This window comes from Paramormyrops kingsleyae, chromosome 6, assembly GCF_048594095.1.
Source record: "Paramormyrops kingsleyae isolate MSU_618 chromosome 6, PKINGS_0.4, whole genome shotgun sequence".
NCBI lineage: Eukaryota > Metazoa > Chordata > Actinopteri > Osteoglossiformes > Mormyridae > Paramormyrops > Paramormyrops kingsleyae.
Genome location: NC_132802.1, coordinates 9850135 through 9876196, shown reverse-complemented (window position 1 = coordinate 9876196; position 26062 = coordinate 9850135). Strand labels below are relative to the sequence as shown.

General features: G+C 43.4%; 1 protein-coding gene across 12 annotated transcripts in view; it reads right to left on the bottom strand.

Annotated features, from left to right (window-relative positions):
* acap3a (ArfGAP with coiled-coil, ankyrin repeat and PH domains 3a) overlaps window positions 1-25359 on the bottom strand; it is an 87053-nt gene extending 61694 nt beyond the window's left edge. For all 12 annotated transcript variants that reach the window (XM_023835058.2, XM_023835062.2, XM_023835063.2 and 9 more), the window contains exon 1: window positions 25173-25359. In XM_023835058.2, coding sequence (XP_023690826.2) covers window positions 25173-25219 — 47 coding nt within the window. In that variant the 5' untranslated portion in view covers window positions 25220-25359. The remainder of the gene's footprint in view (window positions 1-25172) is intronic.
* Window positions 25360-26062: the final 703 nt, after the last annotated feature.

Below are 26062 nucleotides of genomic sequence, written 5' to 3'. Positions count from 1 at the left end.
ACAGAAAGTGTCAGTAGAATCACTTTGAGGTTGAATGATCAATCTCCCATGACTACTAGATGTTTTCCCTTCCGGGTGATGGCAATCCTATTGCAGATGCAAGAAAACCTCCCTGAAAAATTTGCATGTTTTGTATAGATGCACAAAACCACAGCAGACTTCAGTGTTTACTGCACAGGTGTGCTGTAGCCAGATTTGCGCAAATACCTTGTCAACCCTTCATGCCCTAGATCAGGAGTACTGAACTAGCACATCGAGAATGGAACACAATTAAATTTGGACTGTGCGATCAATTGTATCCTCTCCCAATCGGCAAAATCTACTGAGGAGAACCCCCCCGAATGGTGAAATCTACTGAGAGGGACTACCCTCTAGTCGGAGAATTTCAACCACTGGGAAAAATAATTCAGTATCCCTGCCCTAGACGCTCACATATGGTATCATATAGCCATCTATCTGTACATCACCTACGAGGCATTTTCGTCCACAACCCATAAGCACAGGTATCTATCTTAGCAGCCAAATGAATACACAATAATCTCCGATTCCTGGCTGCCCGGATACTGCAGTTATCTCCCCTGTTCCCCCGCCCCCATTGCTACGCACACAAATGGTTCTCCGTTCACTGAATCCCAAGTAGGCAACTCCATGGAAACGATTCACTGACCTCTGTTTCCCTGGCAACTGGCATAAGCGCTCACCAGTTGTCAAGCCCATCCTATTCCACTCTCTGACTAGGCACTGCTGACCAGAATGCTTATATTCAAAATTCCCGAAAACACAGGAGACCTCTCCACATGCTGTTCGGCTGGTCAGAGTCACCAAGAGTTGCATTGAGGTGTGAACCATCACAGCAGGCTATTTAGACTTAGCCATGCCCGTCCATTAGTCCATGAAGATGTATTGATTATATGGAGATACGAACACTTAAATACAGGCAAAACTGCAGTGGCTCTGAATAAATAGTGCTTCAGGGGGTGGTAGAGCCAGCTCACTCCTCCAGGACTCGGTGTTCTGTGTAGTTAGCATATTCAACCCGTGTTGCGTGGTTCTTCTACAGGAGATTCGGCTTCCTCCCGCAGACCAAAAAAAAATCGCTCTTGGTTGACCGGGTGTTTCTATATTGCTCATGGTGCATGTGTCCTGTGAAGGGCTGGCATCCTCTCCAGGGTGTACCCCTACCTTGTGTCCAATGCTGTCTGGGATGAGTTCCTGCCCCCCCCCCCCACCCCATAACCTTGTTCTGGCAGATGGAAGATGGATGGATGGATGGATGGATGGATGGGTGGATAAATAATTGTTCTTCATTTGCGCATAAATGTATTAATCAAGTTATTACTATACAGACAATTAATTACTATACTGCTTATCAACTCAGCTCCTGGGGACCGTCAGACAGTCTACATTTTTTCTCCCAGCACACTTGTACCAGGTATTTGCTGCTCGTGTCTGATTGTTGGTTTGGGTCAGGTGTGCTGGAAGCTGGGAGAATGGAAAAATGTAGACCGTCTGGACGTTCCTGAGGACTAACGCTGACCAAAACTGCTCTATATTATCTTCTTGTATACCAGAGTGACATTCCGTTTGTTTTCCTAAATATCATCCATGTCGTTAAAGTTGGACACCGATTTGAACATTGTGTCAGCTCCAGCTCAAGGAAGAGCCTCTTCCCTTCATAGGGACTTGACATTACTGGGACACCTGCGCTTCTGCGACCGCTGCACAACGGTCTCCATTCACCTCATCCCCTCAGCTGCGCCTTACAAATGGATCACTGTTTCCAAGACCAGCTGAAAAGGCTAAACGGCACGCACTCACACACACAACTTGTGATGAATCAAATTCTGAAGTCCTTCCTTTCTAATTCTCCATAATGGCCCACAAGAAGTGTGCCCACAAAGTCAAAGAGGGAAACCAGAGCTGGCACCTTCCAGAGAGTGCAAATGATTCAGCCAGAGAGCCTTGCCAAACTTGACATTACTGACACAGAACCAGCTGGGGCTTCTTGCCTGGCATTCTTTTTCAGGGTCTGTAAGGTATGTACCACCTTTAACCTCAGGCGGATAGTAACCTTGAGCACCAACCAACAAGTTCTCAAATAGCCTGCCCAGTGTTCCCTTCCTACGGTGCGGCCTGGTACTTGTTTACGAGGCCTGCAGGATAGAGTTGACTTATATCTGTTGCAAAGTGTCTCCAGACATGGACATGTGATCACATCTCTGGAGGTGGAGGCTTAAAGAAAAACAGATTTTCTCTCCCTATCCTCTGCCGAATCATGTGAGGGATAGGAAGAGATGGAGATGGGGCGGGGGGGGTCTCTTGTCTGGCTTGGCGTAACATTCTCATCCCTCCCCAGATGATGTCTTTCCAAAATCAATACATCTCTGGAGGTATCTGGCGCTGCCCCTCTACTGGACATCACAGCCTCGAGCGCGTGCCTGCATCAACACTGTCTCTCCCCCTGCCTGTCTGACTCCAGAAGACCCCTCCCCAAGCCCCCGCAGATGTGAGACTGCTGTTTTGATGCCCGGCTCACATCTGACTGGCCTATTACCCTGTATCTGTGGCATTTCCTCTGGGTCCTGCCTCAAAAAAGGAAAAAAAAGAAAAATTAACAGATCCAAGCCGCTTAGAATCAGAAAGCTTTAGTGCTGAGATATCCAGAGAAAGCTTATCATCAGAATGCACTCACTGAAACTGAAAATGGACCTAAAGCACTGGCTAACAAGTGCCGAAGAAAAACAGCAATGGCCCAAGGGGAGGTTTATGATGTTTAAATTCTACGTGTCTAAATCCTAACCATCCATACCTGACTGCCATCAGATCAGAGGATATGGAAGTACAGCTATGAGGAAATTGTTTAAGATATAGGAACCTCTTTTTAAAAAAAAGCTTTGTAACACAAGGAACTACGCTTAACGCACTTCTCTTGAAACTTCCGCGACGAACTGCTTCCCCTTTTTAAATCAAAACAGATTACCTCACTAACAGCTGGATCCTGGAGCCATGGTACGCTGGGCCGTTCTTTTGGGCCTCGACCAGCTCGGATTGAGCATTTTCCTAAGAACGGCCCAGAGACAAAGCTCTCAAAGTTGCCTGTTTCAAAGCATTGCTTCCAAGTCCTGCGATCAGCCACTTAAACCCCACGGAGTGAAAAAGAACACTTTCATTAGTCAGGCCACATGTATCCTATCTACAGTGATGGGAACAGAGGGCTTTTTTCAGCCATAGCTTTCAAACCTAATAAACCATCCTTTTATTTTTTAACGCGGTACCAGCATAGAGCCTGGTCCCAGTGCCTCCCAGGCGCTGCACCCAACACAAATGGTACAAAGCTTCCTGAATATGTACCCTTGTTTTATATTCTACGCAGAACAACAGCCGAATTGAATTTCTAGAGTTTGTAAGGACAAAATAAGCATGCTATTTCTAACCCGAGACGTGGTTTTCTTCAGAAAACTACCCCGTGGGCCACCAAACTACAACGGAGGGCAGATTTTTTTAGACGACGGTACCACCACCACTTAGGACACTGCACTGCATGGTGTGGGCGGAGCCTTCCGTGTTGGTCGAGATGTTATGAGACGTGCCTAAATTTGACCAGACGCAGACAAAACAACTCGGTATAGATTGTGGTGGGGGTGATGCTGTCAGCTACACCCCAAACACGGTCGCAGATAGTGTTGGCGTGACCTTTTAACATGCCGAAATGCCTGGGCAGTGAAGTTAATGTTCTAGAAGCCGCACCCATGTACTGATGAGATTCTCCAGCAGCCCAAAAAGCTTGGTGGAGACTAGCAGAGCCAGGCTCAAATGGAGTATCCTCGCATTACACCGCCAGCAGCCCTGCTCTCATTGCATGCGCATGGAATTTTAGCAGGAAGCCTATAGGAAGGATGCTAGCCAAGTCTATGTGGCCACGGTGACAACATCCTTCCTCATTCTGGCCACTAGCAGGCTAAGCATCCTTGGGGGTCGAGCAACATGCGCCTACGAATCACAGCGGGAAACTGCCTGCCCTGCCCCAGAGTGTGAAGCTCAAGGGAGGAAGTGACAGCAGCAGCAACAGAAGAGCAACCGGATGCTTTCCACAAGGACACAGTGTTTACAGGCTTTAAAAAGGGAAATTCACTGCTCAGTTATCATGCAGCATTCTCTCTCTGAGAGCAGCCCTGGTTTGCCTCGGTTTATTTTGGCTTTGCTCGTGCTACATAATCTGTTAAAAAAGCCGGGGTATCTCTGCAGGAGTCAACGTCCGACTCGGCCAAAAAAGAGCCCTGCGCTGCAGCGACTGCACAGACTCACTCAGAGGGCCTTAAAAGCTGGACGAGTGGCCGTAACATGAGGGAAAACAGAGAAACCAGGCAAACGACGATCGCAGACTTCATAAGGCGCCGCACGTTAACTGTGCAGAGCACGCTAACAAGAGACAGATGAGGAGAAGCAGAGCGGCAGCACTGCGGGGATATCAGAGGTGTAGAGACACTATTCTCAACTGGGGCTCTAAGACACAAACTGGCCACTTCAGGGACAGGGCTGACTTCACCTGACCCCAGAGTTACCCCCGGAAATCACTGGACCCCCGCAGAGGGAAGAGCATCATATATCCTCAGCAGGCTAAACTTCCCCCACAAGCGAACGAACAGGCGAGGGACAGTGACACGATATTGCACGTCCACAGACTAGCAGGACACATCCCAAGGGGGGGTCTGGCGGGATGAGGGTTCATGCAGGAACAGCCAAACAGAGCCAGGGATTTGCTATAGGAGGACCGACGCATCTATCCAGGACTCATAAACTACCCATAGTCCCCTTATGTAAGACAAACCTGAGCTGCAGTTATATAACTCATACCCGCCCACTAGGTCCTGGGTAAAACAAGCTGATATGAAAAAATAGAAATTGAGACGATGCTTTATTTTTGATTCTGCGGGGCTAAGGACCCAACAAACATGTGACTATTCTGCTCTCCTTTCAATCACAGGCACAGGGGCTTAACCCACTGCGCAAACCCACCATAAGTGTATTAAACAGCATTAAATCATCTGTTACGCATAAAAAAAACTACAGCATAAGCACTGGCCCTATCAAATGCAGCTCTCTGCCTTTGGATGAGAGGCTCTGCCTGCATATTTTTGGTTCTTCCAGTCAGCCACGTCCTCTGATTTTGTGTTACCCAAGTAATGACATTAACATTGCCGCTAACCCTTTACCCGCCCTAAAAAGAATGCAAACCATATGATAAACCAGCATCTGTGGGCTCCGAGTTTAGCAAACAGCTGACATTACTGATTCATGGGAATCACTTCTTCATGTTTAAGTGGTCTGGCGTAAACCATTGATGTGTGCTGCTTAAAAATGGATGGTACAAAGAGCTCCAAGTGAAGGGGGTTAAGACGCAGGAAGGCCGCAAACAGCTGAAGCACAAAAAACACTTGCTCTGAGTTTTGAAGAGCGCTCCCTTGCAAAACTCGCATGAAAGTGGCCCCTTTTCGGTCCAAACATGCAAGACTGGGACATCCTTCACAGATTACCAAGACTTTCTACAGGGATGTCTTTCACAGTGATGTTCATTTGGGCAAATGTTATCCTTTCACAAAGGTGTACATTTGTTAAGGTTTATTGACATGTATTCTCCCTCCATCTTCATTCCTCAGATATCTAAAATTGTAAAATTCCATCCATCCATCCATCCATCTTCTGTAACTGCTTATCCCATTCAGTGTCACGGGGGATCTGGAGCCTCTCCCGGATTCTATGGGCGCAAGGCAGCGAACAACTCAGGATGGGGTGCCAACCCATTGCAGAAAATCGTAAAATCACTTCTATAAAATATGCAAAAGTACAGCTTTTAATTTTCATGTCACATATGGTGTACAGTTACGCATAAAGCAAGGCTTGTTCACTCAGCTACAAATCAATCTACGCAAATAAATAAATAGAAATACCATGGCTGAAGCTGAGGACCTTATAACATGCACGTGAAAAAGAAAACTCTATCTATCCTTCCATTGTGCAACTGCTCATCCTGGTCAAAGTCACAGGGAAAGAAGCTCTAATGTGTCAAAATTTCCTAATGTCCATATTTGGATATTTTGGAAAATATGGAGAGGGCTGTTTATGAACGGTGACATTAGTGTAACACTGGAGAGGTTGAGCGCTCTAAGCATAGGGACTGACATTTGGAACTTATCTTCCAAATTGCTGTGTGGTGTAGCAGGCCCACATGCTGTGCTTGTGCTCAAAAGGTCATCAGGTCAAATCCCGTGGTCAGCAGTGTGATGTCACCATCGGGCCCTGCAGCAAGACCCTTAACCCCAATTGCTCCAGGGATCATCTGACCCTCCTTGCTCAAATATATGTCAATTTGAATAACAGCACCTGCTAAACAAAGCAAATGTAATGTATTAGGAATGGAGTACGTGTGGCTGGGGAACATTTTTACATTGTCAGGAGCGGTCCAGACCCTAAGAAGTGACCTGCAGACCCATAATGGACAAACATTCAAAGTCCCCGAAAGAGCTGTCCAAATCCAAGTCAGTATCATGTCATCGTTGGCATCTGCTGGCCATCATTTCACCCCCAGCAACCATGAGTTCACCCTGACCACAGCAGAGAGACAGGATTGGTGGTCTCTTGTTTCACTTTCCTACTTTTAAACTGTAAATTATATTTTATTACAAATGTTGTTCAAGCGATATAATGTCCTTTGCTGTCACTCTTCTGTTTTCAGTGGCTCAAATGCGGGACTATTGTAATTCCAGGGATATGGATCCCTTTTATAAAACCATAAACAAAGTGTTCATAGTCTAGACACGTCACTCCTACAAAACTAGAGCTGACTAACAAAAGCCAAGAATGAATCCGGTGCAGGAAAGCATTGTGAGTGTTTTCCTCAACACAAAGGTGCAGAAAACCCTAACTTACTGGCCTGCCTGCAATGACTAAGCAGTCCAAAAGACAACCTGGACTCTCTAAATCCAAATTCCTGCTCATCCAAGCTAACAATTTGAAGTAAGATTTCATTGCATGAAAGAAAAACTTCAGGAAAGCAAAGACTAGTCAAGAGTATAGCCCATCTCTATTATAAACAGAATCTAGGCTACTGAAAATGGCCTTACCAACTGAACTTTACCAACTGGGTTTACAATAACTCTGCCACATCAACAGGACTGGCAGCCCAACGCCACGTTTGAATATGTGTGGATGGATCAGTTGCCATTCACCAATGTCACTATTATAAACAAAAAAAACAAACAATCTATACCTTCAATAAGCAAGTCATTCAAGTTTCCTTGATACACTCATAAGCAAAAGGTCTTTTGATTCTCGGTTTCAGAGTAGCTCGGAAACAACACGGCTCTATGCTTAGACACTCTGCTGTTCCTCCACAGCTGAGGTAGACCAAGGGAAATCTTGCATGAGTCAATATTACCTGCTGTCTCAACTAATTGCGGGTGTTCTTTGGAAAGGACAACAGTAAAGACAGGGAAATTAAACCTGACAGTAGCTTGTTAGGTCACACATAGGTAGAGGTAGGACCAGAGGCTAATAGGGTTTTTGCTGGAGACTTTAAAGTGTCCTTCAGCAGGTTGAAAGCCAAAGATCTCTATGAAGGTGTAGGACAGGAACGTTCAAACTAAAAACATTTCACTCAATGCATTGCTCAATAAAATGCAAAAGCAATGGTCAGATTTTACACATGCATCCTAATCTTCTGTTTGTGCAGTTTGGTTAATGGGAGGATAACTTGCAACAACAGATGCCCAATTAGAACTAAATCCTGGCCTCATTTGCCAGGGCTTGTCTGAGTCAATGATTGCTTGATCAAGGATCTATAATTTGTCTTCAGATAGCAGAAAAAACACTATAGAAACAACTTCACTACAATTTGTATTTTTTTTTCCAATTAGGCAATCTACTGAAGTCAGTTAATCTCTGTTTTGGTCGTTTTGTTCAAAGATATATGGATGAGAGACTAATTCCCATGGACTCTATGGAGTCCACTTCCCAGGGCAGTATGTGTCTTTGTTAAACAACAAGCCAGATGAGTGCACATGGCCCCAGTACCTGCTGGGACGTGACCATTAGGCTGCAGCCCCAGGGGAAATGGACCTACTGGCCACACATTATTCACCACAACAAAAGCTGGAATGGGACGGGAAGCGATGACACCTGGCATGATTTGACTGTTTCAGACCGAACCTTTCGGTTCCCTTCTCCATTACCTCTGGACAAAAAGTGAGGAAGACTGAGCCATTTTTGGTTACCTCGTGCTTTTTACAGCAACACATCAGAAGTGACATGGGGAAAGTGGCAGACAGTGCAGGGACTTCATGGGACTGAGTGATTTAATGAAACACTACATCATAGAGCTGTTTGATTGAGATATTTGGGCAACAAAAAAACCTGCTTGGTACAAACTTTCGGCCTAAGCAAAAACAGATACACTGATAGTGTCACACATAATGTTAAATTTGTGTTTGCTTATTTACAGGCTTAAGAAAGAAATTCACTGCATCAGAGACATTTTGTTTTCATTCACGTCAAAAGGTGACGGTTACTGTTTTATTTTTCGCAAAACGGATGAAATTCACAGGATAGATTAGAATCTTTCTTGCAAGGAATTTCTGAGTGGTGTGGCGGGGATCTGTTATTCTGGATGGAGGCACTGGGAGGGAATACAAAAAGCAAAACGAGAGCTAGGGGTCAGGATATGAACTGTCTCCGATGGTGCGGTAGGTTTATATTAACACGGGGTGGTCCGGCGTGACTCAAACGTGCAAAAATGTCAAGGAGGATACAAAGAGAGGAGGCAGAAGGAGACAGCGAGCAAAGAGAGCTCATTACACAAAGAGGGAACCTGGAGAAGAAGGAAAACCATGAGGCTCGCTTTCCAAACTCGGGAAAGACAATGTGCCGTTGTTGAGCGCTCTGCAGCCAAGCAGGAAGGCATGGATAGACTCTGGCCCAGTGCCCAGCTCTCGTCATGGTAGGACGCCTGACTCTGCTACCCCGATCAGAGAGGATGTGGGGGCCTTCCAGGTTTAGTAAACGGCTGATGAAAAGTAACAAAAGACACGTGTATCTATTTCCTTAAGCTAGCTGTGATAATTCTACACCGCCCCCCAGGTCCCCCTTATCTGATAAGGATCACATGGGTATACCAAATGTATGTCATGTATTTTGTTCTTAGTTCTCCAATCAGTGGCATATACAAGGGGGGGGGGGTGTTTGGGGTGGCCCCAGCTGAAAGCTCATTGGCCCCTCTCATGCCCCCCACCTTAAAATCCTATAATTCATCCTGTCTCCAATGATGTAGTTGGAAATCAGAGCATTTTCATCATCACTAAGAATTATTTTAAGGGATTCATTTTTCTCATATATTTCTAATTGTGCAGGAAGAAATACTGATGTTTGTAAAGTAATTTATATGAAACATGTGTTGCAGCAACTGGTTACACCCTATACTCATCCTAATACTATTTGGTAACTTGCTGGTGACTTAATCATTACAGCCCTTGTTGTCCTGTGCTTTGTTTCCCACCATTAAAGCCAAACCTTAAATCAGCCTAAAAACCTTGCAAAGAGAACCACACAACATGGCACACTTATGGGGGAAAGTCCACGATAGTGGGAATTACTTTCACAGAATCTGTAAAGAAGTAGAAAAACGAATGAGTCAGCTGTTTGACAAAATATGCAGGACACAAAGCAAGGATCAGGTCAGAGGAGAGGCTGCCAGGGGGTAGAGATTCAGGAACTGGAGTTTGGGTGCACGTCCTAAGAGAAAAACACCAGCCATTCTTGTATTAGTGCAAATCTATGATATTATGGGAATGGATACACAGTACATAGACACTATTTCCAATGAGAGTTAAGCGCAGTTCTTTTTCCACTCAAGCATTCCTCTTTGCCTGCGACATGAACAGCGTAATGCGGACTTCAGCAAAACTGAGCAAGAGATAACAAGCAGAAGCCAGCGAGAGACTTTTGTGACTCCCAGGTGCTTCCTGTGTCCCGCTGACCCAGTACAGCATTCCTGACGTCATGTGACTTTTCTTTGCTCCTTCCCGTTATGGGGAAACTGAGCTTGGCAGTTCTTGTCAGTGATTCCGCAGGAGGTTAGTACAGACTGACAAAAAGGAGAGAGCCAAACACACATAACGTTTCCCTACCTGTCCATGGTTACCTTGCTGGGATTATCTGTTACGGCAACGAAACCTAGCTGAGATGTTCAGTTCCTGTGCAGAATCCACTAAGCATCTCAGCATATAAATTAAACGGAAACTGAGGGTTAGGACTGAAAGTGTAGACAGGACACTTTTTTGCTTCCTAGATAAATGATACGTCCAAGTGGTTTTCCTCTTCATCTGGCCCGTGGCCTTGCGGGGGCTTCCGGCTGCCGGCGCACCAGATCTCTACGGGCGCAGGGAAAGTGAGAACGGAGGAGCTGCATGCAAAGGAGGGCCGGCTGAAACTTTGGTGGGGAGGTGTAATGTCAGTCATGCTTCATTGGACTCCTCTGTAAACCAGAGGGGCAGCTGACAGCAACAGATATCAACAAGACCTGCCAGCAATGGGGTTTCAGCTGGAACAGTCAAGGATCCAACAAATAACATATAGACATATAACAGGGGTTATGTACTTATCAACAGATCAGCAGTAGTTTCAACCTTTTATTAACTGCTTAATCACCACACTTGTCACTGTCTCAGTTTTCTATTGTTATTTGCACACTGCACCGTTGTTTTATGTGAATATTGTATTTCTATGGCTAATCTGAAGAATTCCAGAGATGGATATACTGAGTAGGATTTCAGGGTCATCTTCACCACGTAGAAACTTTTGTCAGTGACCGTCTGCTTCTCTCTACGCATACCTTTTCATAGCAGGCTATGAACTCACAATCCCCTTAAACTGAAGGCTCTTTGCCTTCAGTCGTCATTAATATTTTAAAGGCGTGAGTCCATTTAAAACCCAAACCACCTCTTCATACGCAATAGCTCAAACCGGACAGGAGGCCACGCTCACAGGAAAGCTTGGGGTGGGGGGGGGGGGTGAGAGGGGTGGGAGTGGGAAGCCTGGGGGGTGGGCCAAATCAGAACCAGATGCCGGGAATGGGCTGCACATGTGATCCGGCATCAGACACCAGTATGCATACATATCCTGGGAGAACTGGCTCCAGTCATATCTACACCCCCCATGACCCCTAGGTACACAAGCATGACACGCCTGGGGTCCAGAGAAGTGGAATGGGGGGTAGAAGGTTTTTGACTACGACTACAAACCCCTTTGTGAGATACAACAATGGAAAATTGGACCGGATGACCAAAGTTCTCAGATTGCCCTGCACCAAGACACAGCACCGTCCCCAGGGAGAATGACATCCTTTAACAAAGGAAGACATACAGTCCATGAATGGAATCTGAGCAGCTGTCAATGGTCCTGCTCTAAAGCCTGTCAATTCCTCTTTCACAGAAGCCCAGGAGTCACACGTTATGGACTGCAGCCTCTAAAGCGCCAGTGGTCGGCCAGTTACCTAATACCTGCAATAGCCCCATGAGGCCAGCATCAATATTCTTAAGAGCTTGGACCTAATCACTCAGGGACACACTCAGACTCACGGTTTTGATATGTACAGCACGTTCCTCTGCGGTTCTCAGAGCACCAACATCTCAATCTGTTACTCATAACTTATAAGTCATCTGAGCTGAATATCTCTTCCAGCAACGATATCCACTGTAGGGCTATGCAAACTCCCACACCAAGACTTTCCAGTTATGTCCTGCTGCAGAACATTAAGAAAAGGAAGTCGACTGTTAAGTTAAACTCACCAATCACGCAAGGACCTGTTGTAATAAATATATTGCATGCTTATGTTAAGGAATACAGGAACTGGAATACCTTACCCAGGCACAGTTCAAGCACTGCTTCCATTTTTTTGCAACATCCTTTCAAGGAAACATATTCTTGCCTTCATTTAGGGCTGTCCCTTTATTTAGCAGATATATCTCTCTACAGAAATTTACAGCTCAGTCAGTACAAGTGCATTAATGAACCAACAAAGATTATGAACACAACCATGTAATAAATAACTACAAAAATGACTGCTACATTGCTTTATAACCATTTTAAATGCCAAAATTCATCCAACCAACCATTACCCAACTGCTTATCCTGAAAATGCTAAAATTTGACTCCAAAATGGAAGTACAATATCCATAGTATAAAGATAAAATGTGCCTATTTAAGACACGCAGTAATCACATATCAGCTGAAGCTGCTTTTAAGCAAGAATTGCAGACAACAGCAAAATGAATATAGAAGTGTTCAGAAAGACTAGTATTAGTAGTATTAGTGAATTGCCTTGACTGATTGTCAAGGAGAAATCTGTGACCAGAGCATAAAGCCCCAGATATTAGTATTGGTGAGTAACGCTGATGAGAGCTCACTCCTCCTAACCATGCAAATCACCACCAGATGGAATCTTAGTCACAGGCTTTGGCTGCGCATCCACATCTCTGACAGCGGCAAAAGGCTTCTTCAAAGCCACTTTCTCCACACAGAGTCAGATGATCTGAACAAGCTCTGCTGCACTTGCGTGAGACATCTTGGTACAGCGTGTGACCAAGCCTTTGACGAGTGAAAAAAGGAAATGACATCATCTGCCAGGTCCTAGGGTGTGGAATAGAGGCATGGGGCTTGTTGAGGAGGCCAGCACCAAGCCATGATGACCAGAGGACAGAGATAAAAGCAGAGATAAACTCTTTAAATCCAGCTACAGTAAATCATATAGCTGTGGTTGGTGGGCTGATTCCACTTGAGGGTATTAGTTGAACTATTTATAGCAACCGGATTACAGGCGATTTGAAAAGCCATGACGAACGCTCAGACCCTCCACAATCCAGTGAACTCTCTCTTCTGCAGGTCAGGCTTGTACAACACGGATAACGCTAATCCTCATTTAGGGACACTCTAGCAGTGTGGTTGGCCTTGCCACATTTCAGAGGCATGCCTTTAAACAATCTCCAGAACAAAAGATTCCAATGAGAGCAGCACAATTCCACAGACTAAATTTAAAAACTCTCTTCTCCATACTGGAGAAGGTCTGAGAACCTTTCAATGTAGCTGTCACCTGTTTAAAAGAGCCTTAGTAAGTTTTTTCTTTATTCACAGCAGCTGAAAAGTTGGAAAATCATGACTGGGCTTTTGCAAGCCAAAAATAAAAACAAACGTGAGCAGGCAAAAATGTGTCAAACCAAAATGAATCAATATGGCATCAAGAAGGAAGCTTCGTTCAGTTTCTTTCCAAAGAAGCAGATTCATACTCTTCTTCAGTTGTTTGTTATAGCTCAGTTTGCCGTTGCCATCCTATTTTGAACTTTATGAATTAGCCACAAGTCTCCTGGCGCGACAGACAATGTAATTAGTGCCACGAAAGAGCGCGGCTACAGAAAGAACGTCTCGAGTAAAACCGGAATATCGCACGTCACTGTTCTTAAGAAAAATGGATGCAGTAAACTGGTACTATACATCCAACTAATATATAACTCAAAATGTTATGTGTTTTTCTATCAGTATATCCCTGAAGTATAAGCAGAACTCCCTTACTCTAATCCGGCTGCAGAAAAAGGCAAACCTCCACATGTTAACAGATTGACTTGCTATATTAATTTGAGATGAAAATGAATGAGAATCAAAATTGGAAAGAACTTAGATGACGCTGAATGTTTAATGAGTCACTCTAATGAAATCCTGCAGAAATCCGCTATGGTGGCACAAGAACCACTTTATTAAGTTCCAAGCAGCGTAATGTGACTGTCAGCTGACTGATCCTCAGTCCTACAAGACCAGGACCTGCGTCATAAACTGGCCGCTTTCGTTCTGCTAGCTCCGTTATCCTTTTATTATTGTTAGTCACACAAAATTGCGCATAACTGTACCTGCATCTGTTTTGGGATGCCAAGCGCCATGCACTGAATGCATCCCAAGCGCTACAGGGATGTACTGCAGACCCACAATGTACGCCAACGTTTGCGGATGAAATGTGGGTTTGAGGCAGCCAGGTTCTGCTAAACATGTCTATGTATACCACACACTCTCCTCTTAAAATGGATCATAACTGCGGGGTAGATAACAAAGGAAATACAGGCTAGGGATTACAGCGGAATCACCTGACAAACTGCAATGCAGGACAAGTCAGCCTAGTCCATTAAGTGCATTAAGTCAGCCTAGTCATAATCTAATTGTTGTCAGTGAATTACACAACTGAATCTGTAAGCTATTCCACATTATTGTATTTGACACAGAAGAAAAAACAATGGCCAGGTTACAGTAAAACAACAATTAATCACCATTAAACTCTTTACTTCAAACAGTCAAGCATCAGATTTACTCATTTATCATTTTTATACAAGAACATTGGAAAAATTCCTTTTATGTCAGATGTCTAATTTTAAGATAAAAAAGGGATAAAAATGCATGCCAATCCACATCAAAAGCAAACCATTTCATCATCATTAATCCCTATATATTAGATTACATCGTCTTTCAGCAGCGTCCTGCATATTAGATGCAAATTTAGCATCCAAATGCTAACGCAAATTCGACGGGGAGAGCAGCACATGTAGCATGAATATGCTGAGAATCCCCTCTGAGAAGCTTCAATGGGCCCTTGCAGTCACGCATTCCTTCTCACGATTCACTCTCTTCCTTGCTTGTCCATGGAAATTTTCAAAAAGTAACACACTCGAGGGGAAGCACCCCTCTGAAGGCTGGCCTAGATCGCAAGGCCGCCCTTTGCATGTTTCGCAGTTACTCCTGGCAAAAAGCACCGTGCCTCCATCCAGACCCATCAACTAAAACAAAAAAAGATAGCTTTGCGTGCAGGCTTAAAATATAGCAGCCTTCCTGAAGCAATTACAGAAGGGAAGATGCCAGCACTGAGTGCAGATTTTGCGAATGGAAGGCCAACTGGTCTTATGATGATACACAATGAGATCTAAGACCAGATCATCTTAATTAGACTAATCCCTGGTCAGAAATGGTCCAAAACTGCAGTTTTTTATCCGTATCCTGCCTACATAATCACCATTAGCACCTGTCAATATAGCGCTCAACAAGACCTGTTCAGGCAGATGGTGTGCAAATGTCGGTCTCCTGACTAAGTTTCCGTGTTCGAGAGTAAGATCCAGCATCATCCTAAATCTTGCCCAAGAGAATCAAATTTTCCTCTTAAAAATACCATGAAAACTTTCCTGACACTGTTGAAAGCTTGTGCATCAATTCATCTTTGATGTCCAGCATGAGTCTTGAGGTGCTGGCAGGAGTTAGGAAACAAGCAAGTTCTAACAGAGCATCAAAACGAAAACATTGAAAAATTCAAGTTCAGTTTGACAGTACGCAGTTTGGGCCACATACCATGGGGCTGGATGTTCTCAATGAGATACAAATGAGGTTCCCAATACACGGCACATGAATTGAAAAGAGGACCATCTCACACATGTAGGCAGGCATACATTCCTCTATGCCTCTTCATACTTACTGTTGGAGCTCCATCACCGCAATGACTGACATTTGGCTAAAAGACAAAAAATGTACATTAAGCTAATTAAATGCTACATACCTAGGGGTATTACATGTTTTTGTGTGTTTTGTGTTTGGATTTTTAAAGTGTGAACTAATTGAACTAATTTTACGTGATTAATTTTCAAAACACTGGGCAAAGCAAAGAATCTTCTTTAAATAGTAGTGATGACAGAAGTAGTCAAGTAATTTCCTCAAGTATTAAGTTTAACCTCCATAAACATAGTATATAGACACTTGAGGAACTGGTTTTGAGATGACATCTTTAAAGTTAGAACTGGGATGAAGCAGACTGCCTTTTGTATCACATCTAATCTAGCATTTCAATCAAAGCTATAAAGAACCGAACAACACTTTCACTTATGGTAATAGTACAGCTATTCATTCAAAAAACCACCGATGTTAGATCCTAATGAGCAGAAGTAATCTTGGAGTCCAAAATGATGGATGGATAGAAGATGTCTGCATCTACAGAGAGCTTTGTCACACTCGACCCAGCACAGGCGATAAAAGGGTCCCTTGGGCGTATTGTCCATAGAAATACCATCATCATGTTTGTTTCCATTTCCATCTGAAATAGGATCCTTTTGGCCAGTAAATTATATAGCCCTAAGATAGTTCACATGTAGCACAAAATATTTTGCAGTAGTTGTTAGGGCTCCAAAGATGGTCCAAAGGAACGGACCATAACTGCTGCTTTTGGAATGAATGGTTGCTGTTCAGGCTTTCTGGAAGATTCTCACAGCAAATGGAAGGTGCCGTGTGCCTTACATGGGATGTTTGTTCAACTCAAGAGGGTCACGGGACGCTGACCTCATCATCATTCAGACAAAAACAGACTAAACACAAGTACAGCCCGTTTACCAGCCACAAACATGAGAGCACAAGACAAGGCACAAGTTCCCGCCGTCACTTCCTGATTCTTCCCTCCAATCATGACTCCCTCAGAAGTCCTCGTGCTTCTCCCTGCAGCTGCCCTAATGAGTATGAGGTACGTGGAAACGCACTGAACTTGCCCAAGGCTAAAGCCCTTGTGGATGAAAGGCCCCAGTATCTTTGCCAAACACAAGCCTTTCACTGACAATGGGTGTATTCTGCAAGCAGACTGAGGAAGACGCAGAGTCACAGAGAGGCATGAGCCAGGGGTCATGTCAGTGAGTCCGAGACGGGTGGGATCAACATGCCCCATATTACCGCTACTGGCACACTGATCAACAAACCGACAAATCACTCACACTCCGCTTCTACAAAAGTAGAACACTCAGTCACAGTGGGAACCAGACATGCCATACTGTAAATCCTGCTTACGCAAATATGCTTCTTTACTATTCACCATTAACCTGTTAAGTCAGTCTTGCTTGAGTGTCAAGTAAACATTCATATCATTGGATGCCCAACAAGGATGAGCTACACGTGAAGCGTAACTGTCTAATCCAAGTAATAAAACTTTCATGCAGTTTGTATATTTTATTGCTGTCCATCCAAATTGATTCTAAGTCACACTAAATTTATATTCCCTGAGGAAGGTCAGTGTTTTTACTCAGCAATCATAAAGACAAAGCAAATATGAGGTAACTATAAATTTACTTTAAAAATACAAATCTATTTACTTCCAACATAACAATAGGGTTAGGAGTCCATAGAAAGTTGTTGTACTGGGGTAGGACTCATTGACGTTGAAGGTGAAGGGATGCTAGTTAGCATGTATGGCCAGAGTATGCAAAATAAACACTGCCCCTAGCCTGCATTGCATCAGAAACATTTACATTTCCAAGTGTTGAGCTCATGGATACATTCACTGTGCACGATGTGCTGTCTAAGACACGGGACCACACAGACTGCGATGACGGGTACCTTGCGACAAGCGTACGTAACTCACATGAGGGTAAAACTGGGGAAATATTACGAGCCTAGGTGAGACTGGACCAGAGTTGGGAAATTCAGGTTGAAACAAAATCCCGGTCTGGACTGAATAACCCAACTCTGGACTGGACAAATCAGCGCCAGTGTCAAGAAGAATGTGCACTAAATGGCAATCCAGAATCCCAAGCCAGGATTTTTAAAATACCAAGGTCAAGTGGTAGCCCTACCTAGGTGTGCCCTGTAATGGATTGTGGTTATTGGAGCACAAATACCGAGAACTCAGTGTCCTGAGTGGGAGGCACACTCATGCCATAATTCAACACAGTGTTGCCTACATTTAACAGTTTGCTTGGGCACTGTAAATGAACTGTACACAGAGGGAGGGGCATTAATTTAGAAACATACATCACCATTAGCAGGAACATGTGACTTTATTCATAATCTGGACATGAAATATTTGCTTCCTGTAGTACCCAGTGTCAGTGGAAATCCATAGCCTGTCATCTTTTATGGAGAATGGAAAATATTTTGCCAGACTTCCACTCTCAGCATTAATGGAGATCCAGCACTGGGCTACTTACAGTCAGAATAATGAGCTGTGTGTGGGAAGATTGTACAGCAAATCATTTGATTATTAAATTATAGTAAATGCCAGAATATCCCTGCTTGAATATTGTAGGGCAAAGCTATCTAAATCATGGTCCCTAAGGGCCAAGCATTGCTGATTCCAGCCTTCCTTTACCTGTGAGCCAGGTGTGAAGCCTCTGACCAATCAGAATCAGTAAAATAACTACCTGGGAAAACTGAAAACAAGCCCTGGAACCGAGGGCCAGACTTCAAAATGGGGGATGTTCACATCCAGTTATTTCCTAGAAGAGGTATCATTATATATTTTTATTTGGCTTGTTTCGTTTCACATACTCTGTTTTTGTGTGACCATGTCAACGAGAGCTGCCTGCATGCAAATAATTAAAAAAAAACCCACAAAGCACAAATGATCTATATTCAAATTTAAATAAAATATGCAAATGCTGTGTTTTATTTTTAAAATGTACTTTTAAAAATCTTGTGCTGAAGCATACTGCTATGATAATATAAATAAAACAAAATCCATTTCCGAGATGTACAACCTCATTATGATTTAAAAAATGCTACACTTTTGCTTGTCATAAGGACTTTATAATTAGAGACCTTTTGACCTCAATCAGCTGTTCAGCTCATACATCTGAACCAATGGCCCAGCACTAAGAATTTACAGCTTGTAATTCACCTGTAATAATAGGACACAACAGATAGGTCATTACAGGGCCATTTTGGGCTTGAAGCTGCTGCGGCTGTACTATGAGTTACTGAATTACCCTTATGGGAATTTCAGGGAGGAAACCCATTTGAGGCTAATACTGAGCCTGATTACAGTAGAATCCCAGCAGTGCCGTTTTCCCCGCAATGCTTTCCGCAGACACCAAAAAAGCTAAATGCTGTCTCCTTGGTGCATGTGTTCTAATTTTAATATCATATTCTGAAATGTTTCATTTACCCATCTTAAGGGAAGCCATTCTATGCTCTGCCAATGCACAATTACAGTGATTGAGCTTGCTCTTGTTTCCATCCATACATAAGCTTAGGTTTCTTAAGCCATAATGACTTTTCACCCGTAACATTCCGACGCCATTACGCAAACTGTAACAATGACAAGCCCACATGAATCCATCATTAGCTGGCAACACGCAGCATGCACTGCTCGAGAAATTTGCAGGGAAAAACACCGGAAAACCATCAAACACCTATGTGCGCAGAGTGGGCTGCGACTACTGCATGACTGATGCCCAAAAGTGACAGCTCAGTGCGGGTTTATGAGTCAGGCAGAGGGGAGTACTGTGCATGAGTTTTATAGTGCTGATGGTACAGTCCAAGGCCAGAGCCCCAAACTTTCCACAGCTGTAGCAGGATAAAAAGGTGAAAGGGAATTGTAAGGATACATAATCATTTCATCGAAAAAGAGAAGGGACCATACAATTTCAGCAAAAAAGGTACTTTTCACGCACCCCGCATAAATTAAATGGTACGTTCTGCTTGACAGATGCAAACAAGACAATGCGAAGCATGTGTTTCACAAGCATTTGGCCTTAACTGCATGTCATGGGAGCAAAACAGGAGAAACTTAATATGTGGTCCTTATAAAACATGTGGCCAGCGTAGCTGTAACATAAACACTGGAATTCCGGTGTGACAATCAAGGAGGGTCATTCTTCAAATACAGATGTCGAGCCTCGCAGGTCACGAACTCACGTCTTCCTAGAGTGGGGAAGAGGGCCTGGTTTTCCGTAACCATGGAAAGTACACAGAAAAAGCACACCGTGCCAGACCTGTGACTGCATGATGCAGAGGCAGCCTAAGTGACCTCACCAACCAGTCTGACTGCTTCCTCCCCGTATGACGAGGGAAGGCTGTTCAGTTTGACTCACGGCAGACACGATATCATTACTAATACGCACATTTTGTTTTCAACTCAAGGTTTATTAGACTGAAGCTGAGTTCCAAGTCTTTGTTCAACTAATTAATATTAATTAGCAAAGCACTGAAGACTGACTTTGCAGCAGACTCAGAATGCAGTGGTAAAGTCAGCTATCCTTTCACCCATTTACCGATTCATCCACCCATCTATCTTTGACAACTTTCATCTCAAGTAGGGTCGCAGAATAAACAATAGGCTTGGGGATCTTATTCATGCTATTGATATCTAGCAAGCCCCACCCACTGAAGGTAGAGGCAGGTCCGGCACAGAGTCACCGAGGCATTGTCTCGGCTCACCGAGGCATTGTCTCGGCACAATCAAGCCACTCGTTTAAAGTTTCTGACAATACAGCTGGCTGCTGGGACGCGGTGGGTGGGGGTGGGTGGTCGCTCTGAAGCCAGGCGTCGGCCAGATCGCCGACTGGAGGCCGCAGATTGCTTTTCAACAAACACAAACATCGGCCTGCTGACGCCATTCAGCTGAGCCCGTGCGCCTGACAGTTGGAGGTATTCCCAGGACAAAAGCCAAAGCTGTTACGCACGGGAAGGGACGCCACGTTCCCACTAAGGAAAGAACTGACGGTTTAACTAGCATCCGATTGCTGCGCCTTGAGCTAATGGCTTTGCGGGAGTTGGAAGGTACCGTGGTCTGTCAGAGAGCGTGTCCGTGACCGCGAAGACCCTGACAAGGTGATAAAGCTGCCTGCCAGGAGGCCGGGAAGTCTGGGTAAATTTACTGGTACAGGCAACTGTAAGTGGCGGAGCAGAAAACAAATATCCCTCAAGTGAGAATTGGACACAGTCACACAGGTGATTTGAGCTGCAAAACAGCACCGTTTCTCTGTTCCTCAAGTCTGTTAATATTCATTAACCTGGATGACCGGCTGTCCTGTTGTGGGCTGTACTACTCAAATATATGCATGTTGTCTTTATTCTTCATTGTATCTATGGAAACTTTCTGCACTGCACTACTTGAATTTGCACAAACCACTGCATGCATCACATCCCTTGCATTTACTCCTCTCTGTTGGGTATCTTGTGTTTATTACCTGTCAGCATTAAATCCTAATAATTAGTTGTCTATTGTTGCTGTGTCTCCAACAGTAGCAAGCTGTGCCAACAGAAATTGGCAGGAAGTGGCAAGAAAGACTCTGATTCTGGTTTCATCGCTATGAAATGACAGCTTCCAAACATTCCAAACAACATAACAGAATCTGAAACATGTGTTTGATCCTATTTAAGGAAATATACCTCATACTTATCAAAGCAAAATGCCTAATTTACTCCATTAGCTGGTGTCTTGGATTTGCTTATTCCTTTTGCAGTTATTTGCAGTTTGTCAGCAGTTTGTAGGAAGACTAAAGAGAATGAATAAAATATATCTGTGCAAATATTGCTTTCTTTTCACGGTGTTTATCTGGCAATCAAGTAGGTAATATTCATATTATTTAAGGCAAGATTTCAAAAACCGAAAATAACAATGATAAAGAGATATACAATCCTCCAAATAAAAAATACACATTATAAAATAAAAATTTGTGGAAAATTATCGAATATAAACATTCCAGGATCTTGGGATGCATTAACGGTCGAGCAAGTTCCACTTCGGATCCCAGGTCTGGCTGCTTTCCACATAAACACAAGAGAAAGTTCCTGTAGAAAACCCTTGACTCGCCACTTCCTGTGATCTGACTCACGAGCCCAGATGGCGGTCATTACGGAACCACCGCCAAGTCTGGAAGTCTTTGATTTGACGGCAAGTCGGTATGTGCAACACCCCTCTGTGGGGCGGTGGCGGACACACAATGGACGTGGACGATGTGTCTGGGGAGGCGGCGGAGAGTGTGGGAGCCGATGCGAGGAAAATGGAAATGTGTCCGGGAAATGCCTGCCTTGTTTTCGTAACCCCCGGTACAGCGCACATGTTAAGGGTCATGAGGTAGTGCTGCTTCATAGCACTATTCCGAGTGTCTTGTTAATAAAGCACAGATGCAAAATGGAAAGAATGTTTCTCCAATGTCAATACTGCAGTAAATCAAAACCGTACCAACCCGTAAAAGCACTCCCTTCGCTTCAGGAGACCATCCTGTAAAATGTACAGGCAACAGTATAATAACAATCAAAAACTGTATTAAAAATAACATATAAAACCTTGTGTACAAAACTAAAAATGAAAATTCACCATTGATATTGTGGGGGAAAAAATGAACTGTATAGAATCTATTGAAGCTCCCTGCAAAGGAAGAGTTTCCTGGAATTCCCCGGAAGGTTATGACCTCTGACCTTCCCTAAAGTACCCAACAAATGTCCCATTCCATCTTCACAATTTCTCACAAAAAAAGCTCTTTGAATAAATCTTTCCCAGGGTCTGTTTGTCAGAAGTTTTTTTTTTCTTTTTTTTTGGGGGGGGGGGGGGTCGGGGCATTGAGCACACCACTCTTCAAGGTATGCGTGTTCTGTTCCTTCTCAAATACAGTCTCACAATTTACATTAGTAAAGCACTAACTGTCTAATGCTAGTGAGTCAACAGCCTGGTACTAAGAAGCATATGCAGCCTGAGTCTTTAATTTCATTGTAAGAGCCCCAGGAAACACATTTTGATTTGAGTTATTTCTAGTAGGGTCCCAAGATGCGGGGAGTCATCCCTGATTGTATTAAGGTTCTTTTAAGAAGCCTTTGACCTCGACTCCATCCTGATAATGAAACATACTGATCTACCCTGTAGCAAATCATCCACACAACAACTGTCACCTGTCCATTGCCAGGGCATGACCTGCCAAAAATCAACTTCGTGACACATGCCGGACCCTCTACTTCTGTTGGAGAAAGGGTTGAGAATGCGTAAGTTTGCATAAACATACCAATTTTGGCATAACACCCAGTTTCCTTCCAGAAATTGGCACAAAATATTCCAAGAAATACACATTCCACATTGGGTGTAATCAGCATTGTTCTGTGGTATAGCTGACAAAATAAAACCGTGGGAGTGTTGCGGTTCCGCAGGTTTGGCCTCTATACCCGGGATCGGAAGGTCACCAGTTCAAATCCCCAAGTTGGCAGAGTGATTTCATCATTTGGCCCTTGAGCGATGTGCTTAACTCCAACTGCTTCAGGGACCAGTTCATCCTGCTCTATCAATTGTAAATAGCGTTCATTAAAAATGTCTGTTAAGTAAAAGTAAATTATCTTAAATGATTCAGGAGCAAACAATCACTGTTATGTTCTGAGAGTGTTAGCATCCATTCTGGGTTTGTCATTCATATTGTATGACATTATGCTCTCTTGAAAAGATTTGCAAAAAAAAGCTTAGCCGTGAGGATATGATTAGATGGAATTGTATGGCACAAATAATGTGACAGTGTTTTTTATATAGTCTAAATGTAGATTGTATTTTAAAAACACTGATGCCAGTCTACAACAGGACTCAGACTGCAGTCTTTTGTTTTAATGAATTAGAGAAGTGGCAGGGTTCCACAGCTTAGAGAGATGGAAAGTTGTGGTACAATTGTACAGTAATTAGACTGAAACATACTGATCTAAAAAATGTGGAAATGTGATTATTCACCCTTACAAGAATATCAGCAATGAAGCTGTAAACCAAAATCAGAACTGCACAGTGGTTAGCACAGTTGCCTCATGCTTTTAAGGTTCTGGGACTCATATATGTTAACCTTGTTAACAGTACCAGTCCCAGCCAAGGTGGCGCCCTAGGCGAACAGCACCGCTGCGCCCCCGTCAGTGCCCCATGAGAAGCTGGCACCCTAAGCAGCCGCCCAGGTTGCATATAGGATTTACCATCATGTTTGTAATAAACTATTAAATGTTACATTGTTCTAAAGGCTATAAAATAAATAGGTATATAGTTCCTCTTGTAACGCGGAGAGGAATTCTGAATGCAAAAGAAATATATGTTCCGTCATTCTGCATTACAATCATGTGCACGATTTTCACCAAAACATTATGCCAGCAGCAGAACACTGGGTCAGTTAGTTATAACGTTAGATTGTTTCTAAATGGCAAACAGCTGATATGGCTCAGAAGATTTGGGGGGGGGGGGCATCCCTGATCATTCATCCGACGAGGACAGGAGCATGTGCGGTGGTACCCCGTTATCTCATTCATTAGAGCTAATCAGTTAGCCTCTGCTAAGAAAACCGTCCAAAAATATCACTCACGCATCGGCAACTAAAATGCACCGTGTTTTAATTTTTAAGTAGGGAATGACGGACCAAGAGAGCTCATTGCACGACAAGGCTGACATTTCAGCATGAAACTATGCGGTGGAACATTTTTTCCCCCTGCCAGCCCCCTCCTTGGGCTCCGGCTAATAAAATGTATTTCAATAGAAAGTATATTACTGTAATGGTGTTTCACCCATGCGAATACAGCTGGTCCTATCATACCGCAATCTCCCGTTTTAAAGTGAGTTTTGAACACGATCGTGCCGAAATGTTAAGATCAGACGCTAGATCTCTTTTTCCATTATGTCCTTCTCCTTTCACTATTGAGAATGAATGCGATCTTTAGTCCTTTTCCATGCCTGCTTTCAGAAAATGGGAAACGGGACCATTTTAACCCTTGTGTTTTGTGCACAGCAATTACTTTACAAGTAACCGCAATAAAGAACATATGATCAAATTACTTGTAATTAGCCCGCGTATAAACCAGTGCAAGTACTGATTTTTGGAAACATTTGGCTGACAAACGATACTCGAATGGACCATGAAGTTAAATGTAATTGTCTTCACTTACACTAATTAATGTCGTTGGGAGCCCTTGGTTGTAATTCAACGTGGTATCTAATTAGCCGAAATCTATACTGAGTTTTTAATGTCCGTGAAATGTGCATGCTGTTCTCTGTGTTCATTCATTCAATTCTGACTCCAATTTTTTTAAGCATCAGTGTTTAACAAGCCTGATCGTTCACGTTGTCTTATCTTCGTGTTTTTATATAGGCAAACGCATCATACCGGCTGGATATGTAAATGTCATGAATAATATTGGAGCCGTTTATGTGCCCTGATTTGTAATGATTTAGCAAATCAAATTTTGATACACACACACATTCCACACGAACATTATTTATAATACAACCTACAGCCTAAACATGTATCTGCTCTATCTACTGTGAATCCGCATGGCTGGAAATATGACAGAATTCAACAAGAGAATGTCAGCTGTAGATTCCATATAAGACACGTTCTTACCTGAATCTGGGAGAATCTTTGATACATTCTTCAAAGTCCACCGTCATTTTATATATTATTCCTCCCCCACTTTCAATCTGTAAATTTCATTGCCCGCAATCAAGGAGGGAATGGTACCGTGTAGTTCGCTGTCCTGCCTTAGTCCCGAGAAGCACTGTCAGGACTAGTCTCGCACACTAACCACACTGAGCACATTACTAGCTTTCGCCTGGTGCCGTAAGACTAAGGGACCGTCGTCAAACTTCTACTCCATTGATAAATCATGCCGAAAGACATGCGCGCGGCCAGTGATTTCATTAAAGAAAGCCAATGCGTGTTTTAATATTAATTTAGAAAATTAAGGTAGCATCACTGCATTATGACCTGGTTTCTGATAATTTCATATATGCTGGCAGACTGAAAAAGCATTATTGCATAAAATATAAATTAGGTATTTAATGTTGCGTGCCATACATTATTATTAGGTGTATTTAAATTTAAATTAACGAGAACAATCGGGTCTGATGCGATGAAAGAGCAATACAATAAATATATTATCCTCAAGGGCACCATGTTTAATTAACGGGATGTGTATAGGTTTACAGGGGAGCACTGCGGATTAATCTCAGCTAGATCTGTACAGTACCTAGCAATTAATTTAGCGCAGTATTACACTGAAGAAGACGCTAAAAATATACGTTAGTATTAACGCCAAAGACCTGCCTCTGAGCCTTAGGCTCTAACTAACGCATTTTACGATTAGTTGTTAAATTAGATTATATATCCCTGGGTAGGACAAAAAATTCTTCAATAACAAATTTGTAAACGCATTCAGTCTTATATATTTCTTAATTATACAAGGACGATTTTTATCTGGAATAAGGGACAAGGGTTATCTATGACGGTAAAGC